The 19,911-nt window shown below is 37.4% G+C and overlaps 2 protein-coding genes across 4 annotated transcripts in view; one reads left to right on the plus strand and one right to left on the minus strand.

Moving 5' to 3' along the window:
• Nucleotides 1-11,308, plus strand: part of LOC108716933 (galactosylgalactosylxylosylprotein 3-beta-glucuronosyltransferase 2) — a 78,926-nt gene extending 67,618 nt beyond the window's left edge. For both annotated transcript variants that reach the window (XM_041563149.1, XM_018263525.2), the window contains 2 exons: nucleotides 9,590-9,738; nucleotides 10,519-11,308. In XM_041563149.1, the coding sequence (XP_041419083.1) occupies nucleotides 9,590-9,738; nucleotides 10,519-10,605 (236 nt within the window). In that variant the 3' untranslated portion in view covers nucleotides 10,606-11,308. The remainder of the gene's footprint in view (nucleotides 1-9,589; nucleotides 9,739-10,518) is intronic.
• smap1.L (small ArfGAP 1 L homeolog) overlaps nucleotides 9,752-19,911 on the minus strand; it is a 90,811-nt gene continuing 80,651 nt past the window's right edge. For both annotated transcript variants that reach the window (XM_018261973.2, XM_018261974.2), the window contains one exon: nucleotides 9,752-11,935. In XM_018261973.2, coding sequence (XP_018117462.1) covers nucleotides 11,798-11,935 — 138 coding nt within the window. In that variant the 3' untranslated portion in view covers nucleotides 9,752-11,797. The remainder of the gene's footprint in view (nucleotides 11,936-19,911) is intronic.

Here is a 19,911-nt window from a genome sequence, read left to right on the forward strand (position 1 = left end):
TAAGGGTGCATGCAGCAATCACACAGTTTCTTCACAAAAAGGCAGTTTGCTCCAGCAGGAAACAATCTTTCCATAGACTGTAACAAGCAAAGGTAAAATAAGTTTTAACTGTATACAAGTTCAGGATGGAAAAAAGTACAAAGTTGCTTGCTTGCTTCCATTAATCATGTGGAAAAATGTGTTATTGCTATGCAGTGAAATGTAGCAACTTGGAAATGAATTTCATTAGAGCGCAGACACAGGTTTTCAACTACTGAGACCGCAAGCTCCAGGCTATAACAGCACCAGCCTCCAACAGGAACTCACAAGTTACCACCTTCTTTGGGAATTCATCGAATTCATTACCCTGCTCTTGCCCATTGCAATATTAATTTGTAGATATGAAATGCAGCCTCTGTGATTGTAGCATATATTCTCCAGTAGGATGGAAGATCTATCCTCCTGTGTTAGAGACATCTCACAGCCTCTGGGCAGCACACACCTGCTCTTTTTTTCTGTTTTGGAAAGCCCCTCTGTGATTAAAACTGTAGATTTGTTTAATATTTGTTTAGCTACTGTATGTGACAATTAGGTATTAGGTTTCTCATCATTTTATAGGTTTAACTAAATAAACATTAGTCATCGGGTTGCTGTTCATTATGCTGTAGAATGATACAGCAACAAGCTTTGGGCTTTGTAATCTGTTTCTTCAGTCTAATACAGTGTATGCTCCATCAGTTCACTGCTGCTCTATCCAAGATAACTGAATTTGTGCTGGACAACAACAAATTGTAAAGTCAATGTGGATAGATTTATTTGTTGAAAACGTGTGTAGAAGGCTTAAGAATGGCAGTAAGGTTTCAGTAGTTCTCCCTATGCCCGGTCTCTTCTTCCTTTGCACAATATAGGCTAAACGCTATGGAAATTAATGAAAACATATTGAATTCCTATCCTTAGCTAACAGTATCCTGTGTATAGAACTGCACAGGTGCTGACATTTACCTGCCCACTGACATTTACATCACTTTAAATCACAGTTAAAAAAAGAAAGATGCGTGTTCTTTTGGCTCGTCCAGCTGTACACATCTGCCCGTAATTTCTTAAAGGAACAGTTCAGTGTAAACATAAACACTGGGTAAATAGCTAGACTGTGCAAAATAAACAATGGTTCTAATATAGTTAGTTAGCCAAAAATTTAATTTATAAATGCTGGATTGACTGGATGAAAAAAGGCGATTGTAAGCCTGAAACGTCGCTGCTATTTGTTTATCCTGAAATAAGCCCTGTTGGAATAAAGGCCTTTTATGAATTTATCTCAAGTGTGGTGCTGTCTGTTCATCGAATTTGTTTACAGAACGGGTGGAAGTGGCCACCTCAGACCTGCACCTGCATCCAATATACCCTATGGGTGAGTGCTGACTTCTTATCTTCATTTTTGACTGGATGTCTAACAGAACAGAACCCAACTTCCTGCTTTTCAGCTCTAACTCTGAGTTAGTCAGTGACTTTAAGGGGGGCCAAGTGGGACATAAATGTTCAGTGAGTTTGCAATTAATCCTTAGCATTCAGCTCAGATTCAAAAGCAACAGTTATGGCCCATGTGGCCCCCACTCAAGTCCCTGATTGGTTACTGCCTGGTAACCAATCAGTGGAAACCAAGACAGCTGCATAGCAGGAAGTGGTGTTCTGGTTATTATGTTACACATTCAGTCACTCCAGCCTTTATACATTACATTTTTGTAACAAACAAACATTTTTTTTATTTTGCACAGCCTGTCTATTTACCTAGTTTTTATTTTTATACTGAACAATTCCTCTAAAGGAAGCTAATACCGTCCATTTGTGACATGCGTATTCAGTTTGGTTTATGTGAAAAAGTTGCACAAACACTATTTGAACTTATTACACAGATGTACCCGATTCCACAAATATAAAAGGAAATAATAGTCTGACATGAAGAAACCACTTCTAACCCCCCACCGTGTAACCCGCCCTCAACTTGTTACATTGTAAAGTAGTGGATTGTGGGACTTGAAGTCTCGCTGTTTTACAGAGAATCTGTACAGCACCTAGTATGGGCAGCATAGGGACACATCCCAGATCCATCCACAAAGGGTGGTATTTTCTCCCTTAAATTGAAGGTTTGGTGTTAAGCAAATGGTATGTTTGTAGGCATGAGGCATAACAAGATGGGGTTCACTGTACATGTTGGGGTTCAGAAAAGCACCCATTAGTTACCATTCTTTCTCGCTCATCCCTCCATAAGCGGTGGTGTGATCCTAGGGCCCTACTCTGAGGTGTTGGAAACCACAGCTACAATTCAAACTGGCTCCTAGCCAACTTCAATGAGTAGAAGTCATTGGGGGTCATTTATCAACACTGGGCAAATTTGCCCATGGCAACCAATCAGATTGTTGCATTCATTGTTCTACTTGCAGCTGGCTTTAGCTAATCACTGATTGGTTGCTATGGGTAACTGTCCATGGGCAAATTTGCCCACTGTTGATAAATGAGCCCCAAGAGCTTTAGGGAGATCACAAACAGGGTGCTATTGGCTGTGTTTCAGTAGCCCTAAAACATGGGGCCCAAACTCCCCTGTATAATTATCTCTTAAAAGAGCTATTAAGAAAATTTAACATAATTGCTAAAATTCTCTCACACTTACAAAGGCTGTGTCCCTGAACATACCACTGCAGCGACTGTTTTTCATTTTATTGCACTAAAACAAACAGAGTTCTTTTTTTTTTTTGTTGACAAGTAGGAGAAAGGCAAGTTTTGATGTTAATAGATATGAGCATGTTGTTACAAACCTTGTTAAAGCAGTCGGCATGGTAACTCTCCATTTCTTACACATATCTTTCAGGCAGAAGTTCTCTCCCAGCAGCCAATGCATTTTGTCCTGTATTTTAGCTGTCACGATGTTTGCACCTCATACAGCCAGCGGGGAATTAGAAGCTTTTTACACTTTGTGACTGGACGCATGTGCTTTGTGTGGAACTCTTACACTGGATGCACTATACCAGCTAATGCTTTCTCTCACTTGCTCTCTCTCTCTGGATTCTATGCGGCTAAGTGACTAACGCTGGTGAAAATTCGCCAGTGTGACGTCATTTTGGGACTTTGTCGATTTACTAACAGGCGCTGGCGTAAATTCGCTAGCGAAAGAGATGTAGCGCTACTTAGCACTCTAACACCAGGCGAATTTTCACTCTGGCGAATGGACGTAACTACGCAAATTCACTAAGATGTGGATTTTAAGGAACATTACCTGTTGCACCAGACTTGCCTTTGCATCCTCAGACTAGGCGAATTATGGTTGAGGCTATTCTTCAGCTCAGTTGATTTATGCCCAGAAGCTATGGGAAAAAATTGGGGATGCACCAAATCCAGAATTCGGTTCGGCATTCTGGCTTTTTCAGCAGGATTCGGCTGAATCCTTTTGCCCTGACGAACCGAATCCTAATCTGCATATGCAAATTAGGGACGGGGAGGAAAATCACGTGACTTTTTGACAAAACAAGGAAGTAAAAAATGTTTTCCCCTTCCCACCCCATATTTGCAAATGCAAATTAGGATTCAGCCGAATCTTTCACGAAGGATTCAGGGGTTCAGCCGAATACAAAATAGTGGATTGGGTGCATCCCTAGAGTAAATCTTAAATCATCTTTTAGGGGCAGATTTATCAAGGGTCGAAGTGAAAATTCTAATTTAGAATTTCAAATTCGAGTAGGGAATTGTTAAAATTTGTAAGAGTTTTACAGAAAATAAAATCTTTTGAAATAAAAAAAAAATTTGATTCAAGTTTTTTTTAAACATTCGAATTTTGAAATTTATCATACACTGGCCATTTAAGAACTCAAATTGGCTTAAGGGGGACATCCTGCGATCAATTTGGAGTTGTTTGCTGCCTTCCTGACATTTTTCGTGGAGAAATAAACTCGATTCGATTCTAGTTTGCAGGTCAATCCCATTCACTTGAGTTTGAAATTTAAATTTTTAATAAATTGCAGTTGGTCGAATTTCGAGTTCATGGGAGTTTTAAATAAGTACCATGAATTCGGAATTCAACCCTTGATAAATCTGCCCCTAAGACTCATGGGTGTGTTTTTATTTTAGTCCAGTACATATCTTATTATATAAACCACACTTGCTGAATTTATTGCATCATTTATTTGGACTTTGAACTTTGCACGTGAACTTTAGTGCTGCTTCCATTATCCTTGCTTATTAGGAAAATAAACTCACATTAAACTAATGTAAAGCTATTCAAGCTACAGGATATATTTCCATACTGACAACTATCATTTGGAAATCCTGAAGCCTCTCTCCCTTTTTCTTACATATATTTGTATATTGTATTGTATTTTGTTTTGCAAACTAAAATAACTTTAATTTGCTTCTGCACAGTTTAGTTGAATAATAAAGCCCATAAATATTTCTTAATTAAAGCAACGGGCAGAAATTATTTTTAAGACAAGCCATATTCATCGACGCATGTTAAACAAGGGACTATATTGCCCCTTTAAATAAGTATTTGTCAACTTTCTGCAACACATTTTGCACACCATTTAAGCAGCCCTTGGGCAGAGTAAAATTACATAGATACTGGTGCAATGTCTCATCAGATGGTATTGTTCAAGTTGGGCAGAGGTTTAGCCTGTGTCATGCTCACTGGATGGCACACATCCGCATCAGCAGCTTACAGCTTTTGAAGAAACAAGCTAAGTTTAGCCTCTTAATGGAAGCTGAATAAAAGTAAAACATTTTTTGCTATGAACTGTTGATGTGAATGTATGCTGTCCAATCTGCATGACCTCTTACTTTTGCAGGATTGAGGCTTCTGCGTTGGGATCAGACAACAGAGACAGAAAAATTTGCAAAATAAGTTGTGAGCAAGAGTAGGTTTGAGGCATATGGCACCTGGAACCAATATTAATGTGTGAGCTGAAATGTCAGCCAATGTTTAATGCCTTGTGTAAATCACTATACAGAAGTGTATTGAATACTTTTAAAGCACAGAATAAGGCCAGTGTTAGGCTACGTTGACAATATATTGAAGATATTGTGCCTATTCTAAATGTTCTTCTCAGAGAGCATCAGCAATAATAGCTGAATGAAAGAACTCGTGCAGTAGGCCACCCGGCCGACCACATCGAGCCCCACTGCAGCAGTGCGCAACCGGGGACACGCGTGCGTAACCGCTCGCAACCGGGGACGAGCGTGCGTAACCGCGCGCAACCGAGGACGCACATGCGCAACCGAGGACGTACATGCGCAACCGCGCGCAACCGAGGACGCACGTGCGCAAAGCATTTTGCCTTCAGAGAGCGCACCCACTTTTCACTTAGGTAACAATTACCGGACTAGGGGTAGGCTGCATGTGAGATACTTGCCTGGCGCCCCCAAAGCTTTGCGCCCTAGGCAGGTGCCTCTGCTGCCTACCCCTAGTTCCAGCCCTGGGTCGGCCCCTTATTTCTGCTTCTGTATAGACACAGACAGATTTTACATTTCTGTTCCAAGCAAAATGACTAAGGTTTGTCTTCTGCAGTACAGTTGTTCTTTCAATCAGATAAGAACATGTATGCTTTAAGACATTGGGCAACACACTGCAGCTTTGGGCAAGGGTGTGAGAGAAACCATTAGCAACGCATTTTTATTGCAAGACAGTGAATGTGAGGTGTGAGTACCACCGGGAGCCCTTGTTTCTGCTTCTATTATTATATTTACTGTAAGCATCCTTCCGACCGCACCTGTTTAGACAACCCAGATGTCTGAAGTGGGGAAGGCTGAGTGGAAGAAACGTATTGGGGAAGATAGTAAATCCATCACTATGCTTAAGAAACTGGTTCACTCAGAGAAACCATAGAAAATGTTGCCATCTTGAGGAAATTGCACATTCATATGGGGCAAATTCACTAACCTGCGGAGTTGTGCTAGCGCAGCCTTCACCGCACTTCACCTGGTGAATTTTCACCAGGCCGCCTCTAATTCACTAAAATCCGAAACTACGCTCAGAAGACGAAAGGTAGCGATGTTGCACTAGCTTTAATTCGTCAGGTTAAGCAAAATTGCACTAGCGAAGGCTAATTTGCATACAGCGCCAAATTTACATTTGAATGGACGTGTATGTTGCAGCGCATACAGAACACTACACATGCCCAGGGAAACTTAATAAAAGTTTATATAGGTGTTCTAATGCCCTACACATGTGCCCACAGTATATGCAAGGTGCCATATGTTAACATATTTTGGGGGGAAGGTGGGCACCCTAAAAAAAATTTTGCTCTTTTTCAGCCTATCACCCAAAAAACGCCAGTGTTTTTTTGGGACTTAGAAAAAATTTCAACATTTTTGGGACTTAAAAAATCTTTTCAACTTTTTTTTTTTACAAACTGCTATCGACTCTATTGAACTTCGCCTGCTCTGACCTGGCGAAGTAAACTCTGGCGAAGGAGGTAACGTTCACAAAAAAAAATAATCTTAGTAAATTTGTGTAGTTTTGCCCCCTTTGCCAGAGTGCAACTTCGCCAGCGTTAGGGTGCTGATAGTAAATTTGCAAAGTGGCAAAATTACGTCACGCTGGTGAATTCTCGCCAGTGTTAGCCACTACGCATTTTAGTGAATTTGTCCCATATTGTTGCACAGTCCTTAATTAATTTCACTACAACCTCTAACCAACCAGGATGACAATGGAGTGAGTCTGTAGCTTATCATTTAGCATCATGTATAATTTCATGGACATCATGCAACATCTTATTTTCATGCAACATCTTATTTTCATGCAACATCTTATTTCTCATTATCATATTGTATAACATTGATGGCTAATTCTAAGCAACTTTCCAACTGGCATTTTTCTTTTTTTAATAGTTTTTCGAATGATTTGATATTTCTTCTGACTCTTTCCAGCTATCAAATGGGGGTCACTGACCCCATCTAAAAACAAACACTACATATGTATTGGTATTACTTTTTATTAGCCATCTTTCTATTCAGGTCCTCTTCCATTCCTATCACAGTCTCTTATTCAAATCAATTCACAGTCTCTTATTCAAATCAATGCAAGCTTGCTAGGGTAATTTTGGACTCTAGCAGCCAGATTGCTTGAATTGGAAAATGGAGAGCTGCTGAATAAATAGCTAAATCACTCAAAAACTAGAAATGCTTAAAAAAATTAATATCACTCTCTATGTCATACTAAAAAGGCAAATGACCCTTTCAATAGCTCCAATTCTCAGTTACCTGCCCCCTGCTGCATAGAACGACTGCCAAAATGCAAAATCGATTCAGGGACAAGTTGCAAGAAATAACATGATCTTCTCCTACATAATATATACATACGGACTGCTAAATCTCTATTACCAAATGTAATAGTTCACCAACAGGTGTCATCTTGTGCAATTATAATTTAAGGGTACACATAAGGATTTATTAGAATTTTTCTCCCCCTCTTAGAATTAATTGTACACAGGGCACATGTTGTCTATAGTTGCCTATAACTGGATAGAAATAAACAATTTTAATGTCTGGTATATTTGGGAGAGGCAAATTCCCACAGGCAACAAAATGCCTTGTGTGATGTTCGCCCTAAGGGGGAAAATAGCTCTGTAATCAGATAGGTTACCACAATTTTCTATGTTAAATAAGATGTTATATTGTTTGAAACCCACGTACTGTAGTTCTACCTATATACCTGTAGAGAGGTTTTCAATTGAATTTCCTTTACCAGTTTTGTACAAATTCACTAGTGTACCATTTCTTAAACTGTGTACTTCTGGTGTAAATTCTGGTGTAGTTATATAAATAGCTGTAATTTCCATTCACCGTTTTATAATTAACCGATTTGCAGTAAAGACAACTGTAAATTGCTAAATAGCAATTTTGTTATAATGTTTGTTTTTAAGCGTCAATAAAAAAAAATAACACAACCAGGGAATTTACACAGGAAATTATATCACAGGGGAAAAGAACAAAAGTTGCAGATTTATAGACAGGTGCTACTTTTACACTTATTTGATGTACAGTTATATTCACACCTTTATGTCCCCTCGTTGTAAAACTAATATCTGGTGATCAGAAGAAATTACACAAGAATAAATGCTAATTGCTAAGAAAGGATCGCAACAATCTTGATGATCAAGTGGTATAAGTGTATAATAGTTTAAAGATTCTGGGGTAATTAAATGGGATGTAAACCCCAAATTATCATTTTCCTCAATTAAGAAATGTGTGATTCAAGGAAGTTTTGTTACAGTTTAATTACAATAAACTAAATGTAATTACAATTTAGTTACAAAAGTAAATTGTTTTTAACATTTGTAAATGTAACAGCAATTGTAAGCAGAATTTATTGCCCCTGTTTTGCATGTCAGCTGAACCACAAGACAATCTTTAATAGCAATTCCATTTAAAAATGACTTTAAAGGCACTGGAATTCTTTTACATTTGTATGTTAAGTTTAATTAGAATTTTCCTTCATTAAAAAAAAAATATTTTCGAGTTTTCCTTTCTACCTATATTTAATAAAGAAAAAAAAAAACAGTAAATACGGACAGCAACATTTGAACTCATCCATTGACCCTGCTTGCTAGGGTCCAGTTTACCTTAGCAACAAGGAAGTGGTTGGTAAATAAGACTGGCAGATGAACAGGAGAGGGTCTGAATAAAAAGATAATAATAAAAAGTAACAGCAACTCCCACTTGGAAGCTGGGGAGGAAGAAGGTAAATAGTTAAAACCAAAAAAAAAAAAGAAGATGCTAAACATAAGACACTATTTATCTATCTATTTAAGGGGTTATATATCTAAGGTCGAGAGTTAGAGTTTTTTTTTACCTCGAATGAACTCAAAACTTAATGGTATCATATTTAAGTGTAAACTTGAATGTGAAAAATCCAATTCTGCGAGTTCGAATCTTACAACCTGAAAACTCAAGTTAATAGAGTTTTCAGCGGCAAAAAAAACCTTGAATTGCGAGAATATTTTGAGTTTTCTGCCAAAACCCTCGACCAAGCAGGCTGTTAACCTCTTCAAATAGTTCAAGGGACCTCATTATTGACTTCTACATGAACTTGACAGGTTTTAGATGGTTTATTTTCGGATTTAAGCTATTTCTAGGGTCGGGGTATAATAAGTCTAGAAAAATTGTGTGAGTTTTAAACAGAAACTGCAACCCGAAAAACTCGAATCTTCATGGAAAAAACAACTCAAACCTTAATCTGCCCAAAGTGTACTACCTATTTTTGCTTTCGAATGTGCATGTATGTGTGTGTTAGTGCATCACTGGAAAGATTTCTATACAAAAGCTTAATTTAGCTTGCTAATAATGTATCTTTGATACGTTAAAACATATAGAGGTTACCTGTAATTTTCAGATATGAACTGAAGTATTCCCATCCACTTTCCAGAGTACTTTTGCAATGCAACATTATTTTAATAAATTGACATTTTAGGTTCTCCAAGTCCTGAAAACTGAAATGCAAGATTTACTGTACAAGTATTGCAACACAATGTATGAAATAGTGGCATCTCAGATAGATCAGTTAGATACAGTTGGTATAATGGCTGACCATAAAACTAAAATAATCAACTGTATTTTTGACTGTTTTAAGGTTTTGCAGTAAGCCTTCAAGTGATACTTTCCAGTCCAAAAGCAGTGTTTAAACGGCGTGGCTCTCAACCAGGAATGCAAGAATCAGATTTTTTGAAACAGATTACAAAAGTGGATGAACTTGAGCCAAAGGCCAACAACTGCACAAAGGTACAAGCACAAATGCAACAGAATTTTTATTTTTCATAACTTGTTTACCATTTTATATAATACTACATTCAGTCCTTAGAACTGTCAAAGGGAAGATAAAATACACTTATTTAATAACGTTTAATCCTGGCAGTATGTCTGCACTAGTTTCATAGCCATTTGGACCAGGCACAAATCCACAAGCCTAGGTGAAGCAACTCTTAATGCTGTGTATATATCATATCAGTGGGGGGGGGGGGAATAAAATCAACATGTTTCTACTCTTCAATCTTGTCCTTGTTTTTCTTTTTTTAGAATGGTCACAAATTCAATGGTGTAAATAATAAAGCAAAATAAAATGGTAAAAAAGGAAGTATAAATGGAAATTAAAACCATTACAATTCAACAGTCATGGGGAGGCATATTGATGGTATATGAGCTGCCACTTTTAGGATGTGATTGTGCACAGAATAAAGAAATGCAGAATACCGCAGCAATCATTTTGAAGAGAAACATTTTTTTTCCTCATCATGTTACTTAAAGGGGCATTACATTAATAAAATCATTAGTCACTGCACAATGTACTATACAGGAATAATGGGAAAAAGAACTTGTTCCAAATTAGACATTCTAACATTGAGTCACCTGTGATTTACCCCTTTCTACAATAAAATACAGTACATTTTTAAATAATTGCTAAAATGACTTTGCAGTGGACAGCACCAGTAACAATATCCAATAATGATGTTCTACTTGCAAAATCTTAAAAATAAATAACGGAGTTGTACTATTCTGTTGCAGGTCCTTGTGTGGCACACCAGAACAGAGAAGGTCAATTTGGCCAATGAGCCCAAACATCCTCAGGATACAATTAAAATTGAGGTATGATCAAGGCCAATTCGTGTTAGGATGCCCTAAACTTTTGCAATGGACACAAAACCAGTGATTGTGAAGATTCTTTACCCTGTGATCATTTGCTGAACTTGAATTAAAGCTTCAAATGAACAGAACAACCCTATGTGGAACTTTTAAGACTTCATTTAAATGTCATGGTCCTTGGAACGCTGTATGCATGTGCCACACCTCTCCTCTTTCCACTGCAAAGTTTCCTTCAGGAAAACAGCGTTATTTTCTTGATGCTTCTGTCTGTTTACATCAAGGCTCTACCTACTGAGAGTACAGGTTCCATAAGCTAATATTGCAGAACAATACACTCACAAAAGTACAGCATACATTGTAACTTGTTTCCTTGTCAGAAATAGGTAATAAACCAGAGGCTACATAAAATACAAACATTCTGTGATTTTTCTGATTTAATACAGGGGTAATCTCATTAATACTAGGCACCTTAAAATGTAAACACAATGAAGGTTATAAACCTGGATGTACATTACAGGAAGAAAAACACTTAGCCCATCAGGGATATTCATAACAATCCTCTACGTGCATACTATATGCACAATTATGTCGATAAATCCTTTTAGGATAAATTAGACTGGCCAATTAGAATGTATGAAATAGAAAACAGCTATCGTAGCATCCAGGCTTATACTCCCTCCTGAATTGTGGTGCTTAGCTTAGCACACCATAACAACATCACAGTTATTTGTAAATGAACAGCTTAACGAGTATGTTGTTCAATGATACATTTACACTCAGTCTGAAGAATAAAATAAAATCCAGATACAATATAAATTGAAGTAATAAGTGAGAAAGAATAAAGAATTATTTTTTTTACTATGATAATAGTGACATGGTTCAGTCCCTTATATGTAATAAAAGTAATTTTGATCAATATTAACCAGATATGTAGGTTAAGCAGCTTCCTTAGATATTAGATGTGAAATCAACAGAACATTGTTTCCAGTGATATGTAAATGTATCCTAGAACTGCTTTTCACCACAATCAGATTCAATCAACGCAAACTAAAGAGGTCTGTTGAAATAGGTCTCTCTTTTTTTTTTATATCACCGTCTGGAAAGAGAAAGCAAATTAATATATACATGGGTAAAACAAAGAATTGTGTGCATCAAAGCCAGGAATGTTGGATGAAAGTCCATGAAGTCTCAGTAGTTACTTTCATTTCCACAGTTGTGTGCTTAGAGTCTGACCAGTGGAATTACCAGCCCATCCTCCTCCTACAGTGTTAGCTGGTGGACCAAAAGTCATCATATTGCTTGCTCCATTAATGTTAAGTCCACTCATCTGCTGATTCATCTGCAAAGCACAAGAACAAATGTTCACATCAAAGCACAAGCAGCGACAATGAGATCCAGCGCAGAACAAATCAGTGCATGTTTGTTTTCATTAAATAACTTTGCCAGCACTCAATGCAAATTAGGCATTTTTGCAATGATCCTATATAATGATCCCACAGTGGATTTTCCACAGACAAAATAAAAATGAACCCTTTGCTATCCACCCTATTTCATAGTAGTTCGTTGTCTTAATGGTTGCTGTTTGAGTTACAACAAAGCCTTGTAAGAATGTATATGAAGAACTGAAAATGCAGAGGTGCAATACCATAACATATTGTGCTATTTTGAGAAGTAAGTAGATTTGTTTATTTTGATTCCGTTTGGAAATAAATTATTGCAAAGGTTTTTTTCTTATTTATGTAAAGAGCACAGCTGTCTTTACAAACCTTAATAAATGTATCTGTTAATACAAGAGTAATGGAATCCTTGCATTCTTTCCTAGTGTTAGAAGAAAATGGAAATTTAAATCATTATTAAACGGATATGGACATGGGGAAGCATGTGGTTTTCAAAATGCATCAGTTAACAGCTCTCTTCTAACAGAATCTTGTACTGAAATCCCTTTTTTCAGAAGGGCAAATAGATTTTATATTTCAATTTGTAACTTAAAAAAATGAGGCAAGTCATTTATTATATTTGCAAGTCCCCTCAAACTTGTGACTGTAATAAGCAATAGCCTCTCTTTATGACTGCACAGCAATTTGGATAATGTCAACCTCCACCAGCTGATATCAAGCAAACAAAGGCAAATCTTGTCAGCTTATTAACAGAACACTAGGCAGGTAACCTGACAACTACTATCCCGGAAACCTCTCCTGAAGCCGCTTGAACAAATAGGAGCATAATGTTTCTAAGCTGCTTCCACTGCTCTGCTTCGAAACAGAGAGTAAAGCGCACCCTATTTATCATTTCCAAAAGCATGTTACTTAAAGGCTGGAGTAGGTTTCACTATTCTGCACATCAATATTAGCTTGTAAGCCATCTGCAATGTTCCAAATGTATCCTTGCATGTGAGAATTACAACCACAAGGAGAAAAAAGTTGTGAGAAAAACATGAACTTATTAAACGTGTCTGTAAAGGAATCCATGTTGCAAAATCCCAGAAAAAGATCAAAAGAAAACCACATTCAGTTAACGCCTAAAAATAGTGCTGGCTGGGGTTGCAACATGGTCCAACAAGGAAGTCATGCAGATAATTTATCCCTGTGACATCACATGGAAATTGTAAGTGCATCTTATTTGCAGCCCAATGCAATTTATCTTTTAACCACCACGACAAAACATGTTTTTCATTTATGTAAACTCTCTTCATGCTGCATAAATATAAACTGCTAAAAGTCTAGAGTGCAAATGAAGCATTACTCACTATAAAATGGATGGGTTCACTCCAGCAGAATAGTAACAAAAAAGTATTTATATACTTTTAAATATTATGTACTATTATCTTCTTCTACAAAATCTCCTGTGTAGTTTATCTCTCGAAGGCTTATGGCGCCTTCCTGATTTTACATTACAAATGGCAATTATGGCCTCAATTTAAGGGCATAACTTACTGATTGTGACATAACCTTTGCAAAGTTCTCACAAACTGCTCCAAGAGAGTACAACTTACATTTTAGCATGCTGTGAATATCCTCCTAGTTTTGTCTTTTTATGCCACTTTTGGCAGTATGAAAGCCAAGAAAAAAACATAAAGGTGGTCATAGACATAACAATTACGAACCTTCTTGGAAAGGATCTTTCCTAGAAAGATTGTTTGTTTCAATACGCACGCATACAGCTGAATCGTCCGATATACAGGTATAAACAATAGAATTCTCCCTGTATCCAACGATTCAGCACTAACATAGGACGATGTTTGGGTGCCTTCAAAGGCGCCCAATCAAAATTTTCCGCCTTGGCCGTTCAGAGCAGACCGATATCAAAGTCTTCTGCCAATATTGGTCGGCTCATCTCCCATCATACACGCACTGAATATTGTACACAAATTTGTTTTGTATGATAATATCTGTGTGTCTATGGCCACCTTAAGGGGGTAATTTAAAGGGGTCATTGTATCCAGTAAACAAAGCGCAAAAACATGTAGGGGCAAATTCACTATGCGCCGAATCGCCTAACGCTAGCATCAATTCGCTAGTCAATTCATTGGTCATTTTCGTTACTTCGCAAATTCACTAACGAACGCTGGCGTAAATTCGCTAGTGTTACTTCGCACCCTTACGCCTATCAAATTTTCGCAACGGACGTAACTACGCAAATTCACTAATGCGCGCAGTGTACTTAACGCTACCTTTTACGCTAGACTTCCTTCGCCACCTCAGACCAGGTGAAGCGCAATAGAGTAGATAGGGATTTCTTCATAAAAAGTTAAAAAATTTTCTAAGTCACAAAAAACGCTGGCGTTTTTTCTATATTATGGGTGATAGGCTGAAAAAGATCGAAACATTTTTTTGGGGCTCCCCTCCTTCCCCCCTACATTTCCAAACTCATGGCAACTTAACTATACAGTGGGCACATGTGTAGGGCAAAAAAAAAATGTTATTTGATGTTTTGAAGGTTTCCCAGGCATTTGTAGTGATTGTACGTATACCTCCATTGAAATTTGAATTTGGAGCCGTATGCAAATTAACCATCGCTAGCGTAACTTCGCTTCGCGAATCAACGCTAGCGCAACTTCGCAAACTTACGTTACCCCTGAGCGCAACTTCGGATTTTAGTGAATTTGCAGAGCGCTGGTGAAACTACGCCTGGCGAAGTGTGGCGAAGTTCCGCCTGGCGCAACTACGAATCTTAGTGAATTTGCCTCGTAATCTGCTATGCTTTTGCACTTTACATATGGTGTTGGGTATCCGTGAGTGGTGGGCAAGGGGAGGCAAATAGACACCATCCCCTAACTTGCATGCGCTCTGCACTGCCCATGTGATTTTCTGATTTAATTGTCACAAGGCCAGGCCCCAAAAGCAAGTGCTTTTTAAAGGGATACTATAGCACCAATAAAAATACATTATAAGCTTCATCTCATGGAACATATTTTAAAATATAATCAATACATTCTATATTGTGTTTCTACATGCAGGTTTTTTTGCCAAAGTTTGTTATTTTGAAGCACATTTAGCTCAAATACATTGACTAGGCAAAGGGGACAACAATGTTTATGACCCTACTGTCCATCAAAATCTGACTACGACTCCTGCATGAAAAAAAGACAGATATTGAAGAATTCAGAATTTGGAAAGAACATTTAGAAATTTTCTTATTTCCATGAGAATTATATCTAATACTAAAATTTTATTTCTGAGGTTCCCTTTAAATGGGTAATAAGGGCCATTCTCTTTGCACACATAATTTATTTTAAGTACTGTATAATTCTACACAAATAATGCACGTTTAATGTATGATTATCCAGTACACATGTTACTGCAAACTCAATCAAAAATGTATTGTTAAATTGAAAGCAAATAAAAGAAAATTATATTAATTTCTGGATTTCATTGAAGGGATGGTTTCTATTTTCCAGGGCTACCTTTGCAGCAAGGTAATACATAAATGTGTAATTGCTAACGCTAAAGCATTGTGCAAGGACAAAATGGTTATTAAAGTGCTTATAAAGGTGTTATTCAATAAATATGGATACATTTAGGGAAAGGTAGGAGAGGATGGGAAACAATAACACTGCATGCAACAAGGACAAAAAAAAAATAGTTTTTAGCAAAATTACATTCTCTCTCTATTAATTATCATCAAGGCACTGCCTAATAGTGACCTCTTAAAGCAAAACATTTCTTCCTATATTTTCCCTCACATTCATCTGGTCAGTATGAATTTATTTAGTACATACATGGCATCTATTATCAACAAACCAGCTATCTAGAATCTTTTAAACAAATCATTCTCAATTTTTGAGTAATATATATATATATATATATATATATATATTAATATAAGACAGTACCGTCTACTTGATATTAACTACACAAGCATTAATTCATTGATGGCAAAATTTCCTCACTGTTCTTTTAAAGTTCAATTGTTCTCTGGTAGCATCGAAGCACAATTCCCCCTTATCTAGAAAACACCAGGGGGCAAATTCACTAAGATTCGTAGTTGCGCCAGGCGTAACTTCGCCGCACTTCGCCAGGCGTAGTTTCGCCAGTGCTTTGCAAATTGACTAAAATCCGAAGTTGCGCTCAGGGGTAGCGTAAGGTTGCGAAGTTGCGCTAGCGTTGATTCGCTAAGCGAAGCGAAGTTACGCTAGCGATGGTTAATTTGCATACGGCGCCAAATTCAAATTTCAATGGAGGAATATGTACAATCACTAGAAATGCCTGGGAAACCTTCAAAACATCAAATAAAATTTTTATTTTGCCCTACACATGTGCCCGCTGTATAGTTAAGTTGCCATGAGTTAGGAAATGTAGGGGGGAAGGAGGGGAGCCCCAAAAATTTTTTCGATCTTTTTCAGCCTATCACCCATAATATAGAAAAAACGCCAGCGTTTTTTGGGACTTAGAAAAAAATTTGAACTTTTTTTGAAGCAATCCCTATCTACTCTATTGCGCTTCGCCTGGTCTGAGGTGGCGAAGGAAGTCTAGCGTAAAAGGTAGCGTTCAGTACACTGCGCGCGTTAGTGAATTTGCGTAGTTACATCCGTAGCGAAAATTCGCCAGGCGTAAGGGTGCGAAGTAACACTAGCGAATTTACGCCAGAGTTCGTTAGTGAATTTGCGAAGTAACGAAAATGCCCAACGCTAGCGAATTGACGCTAGCGTTCGGCGCTTAGTGAATTTGCCCCCAGGTCCACTAATTCATAACAGTAAATCCGATTCCTGCACAAGTTTTACAAATAGGGTTCTATTAGGCCTCTTTCTGTAATTTGGATCGACATAAACATGAAATAAAATTAAATGTATCAGCATAAACATTAAATAAACCCAATAGGATTGTTTGCCACCAATATGGCTTATGCAGCTTGTTAGAATCAAGTACAAGGAAGGTACTCGCTTGTTTTTACAAAGAAAAAAATAAAATAAAAAATTTGAATTATTTGATTAAAACAGAGTCTAATTGAGATGGTCTTTCTGTAATTTTGAGCGTCCTGGATAATGGGTGATAGACTGAAAAGGCTGTAACAACTATATAAAAGTTATTTTAGTCCATTTTCTCAAGCACGAAAATTTGGGGTATGAAGAAGTTAAAAGTATTTATTACCTCCTACATAGAGTCTGCTCCTTAATTTTACATTGACATTTTGAGAAATAACAACCATTGGATATTACAGGCAATAAAATGTGCTGTGGGAACTTGAAAACCATGCTTCTACAAGCCAACCATTATGGTTAATGCATAGATTAATGTTTGTACAGTATATCTGAAGTTGTCTCTTTTAGAGGTTACTTAAATATTCATTTGGTAAGCGGGTCACCACAACAGTAAATTGCCTGTGTCAGAAGCATCAGCTTAATAAAGAACAGAAAAGCCTGAGGTAGTGCCTGAAAGACATAAAGAATAGCTGCTTCTAATCTACCCCAAGCACTATCATAAGATAAATATTTTTATTTCCAACATGTCACATTAAATAAACAGCCAACTGCTATCTGTAAAATTGCAGGTTTACATGGGAAAGATAAGAGCCACAAAATGGGACATCGGAAACATATGATAGTAGTGGGTATAATTATAATAGCTTTGTTCATTTTATGATCACAAGGTTAATGGCAATACAGTACCTTCTCCCTTTGACCGAAACCTCTAAGTGTGATTTATTGCTGGTAATGTGCCTATCAGACAAATGGGAACCACTCAATTTAGATCAAAAAGGCAAGATATTTCTTTTCCTCAAAATTAAGCTTTGGAAAAGATAAAAAGGGCATGCATAGCAATTTAGATAAAGTTTGTGTGGACATTTTTACACAACAGAGCATTTGTAAACTGTTTCTATTAATTAATACAGCCCCAAAGGCACACAAGCACATTGCCTTTCAGAATTAATATTTTATCTCACAATTTAAGAAGATGTTGTAGCTATTAATATTCGTTCAATCACATATTGGGTGGTTTAGAATAACAACTAATCCAGACAAAAACTGCTTAATTGACAAGCAGTTTCTGTAATTTAACACAATGTGCCCCAGTACCCAGGGGTGTAACTGGAGGGCCAACTTTGTATCATTTCACAGAAATGTGCTCCTTCAAAAAGAACATAGAAATAAATATATATTTTTTTCCAGTTAGACATCTGCATAAAATCTTGGAGTGATAAAAACGTTAAGCTATTATATTAATATTTGCACGTGGGCGCCATTTAAAACTAATTTAAAAGTTTCCTATCACCACCTGCTCACTGCTAATTAGTCTTAACATCAGAGTCTTGGTAAGAGAATACTGACAGTCACCCATGACTGTCACATTTCACCTACACTATGCAATATTTCCAGATACATTTTTTTTTAAAATATGAATATATATGCTGCATAATCATCACTCAACAAACTGCCATGAAGCAGAATGCAGGAGATTAAATACAGTCATAAGAAAAAGTTTGGGAACCCCACTTAATTCTTTGGAGTTTTGTTTATCATTGGCTGAGCTTTCAAGTAGCAACTTTCTTTTAATATATAACATGCCTTATGGAAACAGTAGTATTTCAGCAGTGACAGACATAAACAGAGATATTACATCAATACTTAGTTGAGCCTCCTTTTGCAAATATAACAGCCTCTAGACACCTCCTATAGCTTTTGATGATGGATGGCGGTATTTTTGACCATTCGTCCATACAAAATCTCTCCAGTTCAGTTAAATTTGATGGCTGCTGAGCATGGACAGCCTGATTCAAATCATCCCATAGATTTATGATGATATTCAAGTCGGGGGACTGTGATGGCCATTCCAGAATATTGTACTTCTCCCTCTGCATAAATGCAAAAATAGATTTTGAAGTGTGTTTAGGGTCATTGTCTTGTTGGAATATCCAACCCCTGTTTAACTTCAACTTTGTGACCGATGCTTGAACATTATCCAGAAGAATTTCTTGATATTGGGTTGAATTCATCCAACCCTCAACTTTAACAAGGGTTCCAGTCCCTGAACTAGCCCCACAGCATGATGGAACCTCCACCAAATTTGACAGTATGTAGCAGGTGTTTTTCTTGGAATGTGGTGTTCTTCTTCCACTATGCAAAGCGCTTTGTTATGACCAAATAACTAAATTTTAAAGTACTTTGTTCCAAAATGACTGTGGCTTGTCTAAATGAGCTTTTGCATACAACCCCTGACTGTTTGTGGCATGAGGGCAGAAAGGGCTTCTTTCTCATCACCCTGCCATACAGATGTTCTTTGTGCAAATTGTACTGAATTGTAGGACAATGTACAGATACACCATCTGCAGCAAAATGTTCTTGCAGGTCTTTGGAGGTGATCTTTGGGTTGTCTGTAACCATTCTCACAATCCTCCGCATATGCCACACTTGTATTTTTCTTGGCCTGCCAGACCTGGGTTTTAGAGTAACTGTGCCTGTGGCCTTCCATTTCCTGATAACATTACTTACAGTTGAAATGGACAGTTTAAACCTCTAAGCTAGCTTTTAGTAGCCTTCCTCTAAACCATGATTCTGAACAATCTTTGTTTTCAGATCTTTGAGAGTTGCTTTGAGGATCCCATGCTGTCACTCTTCAGAGGGGAAACAAACAGAAGCACAACTTGCAATTGGCCACCTTACATAACTTTGTCTCATGATTGGACACACCTGACTATGAAGTTCAAGGCTTTACGAGCTAGTCCAACCAATTTGGTGTTGGTAATCAGTATTGAGCAGTTACATGCATTCAAATTAGCAAAATTACAAGGGTACCCAAATTTTTGCCAGTTTTTCACATTTGATTTAATTTCATACAACTGAATACTGCTTCACTAAACATCTTTGTTCATAAAACAACC

This window comes from Xenopus laevis, chromosome 5L, assembly GCF_017654675.1.
Source record: "Xenopus laevis strain J_2021 chromosome 5L, Xenopus_laevis_v10.1, whole genome shotgun sequence".
Taxonomy (NCBI): domain Eukaryota; kingdom Metazoa; phylum Chordata; class Amphibia; order Anura; family Pipidae; genus Xenopus; species Xenopus laevis.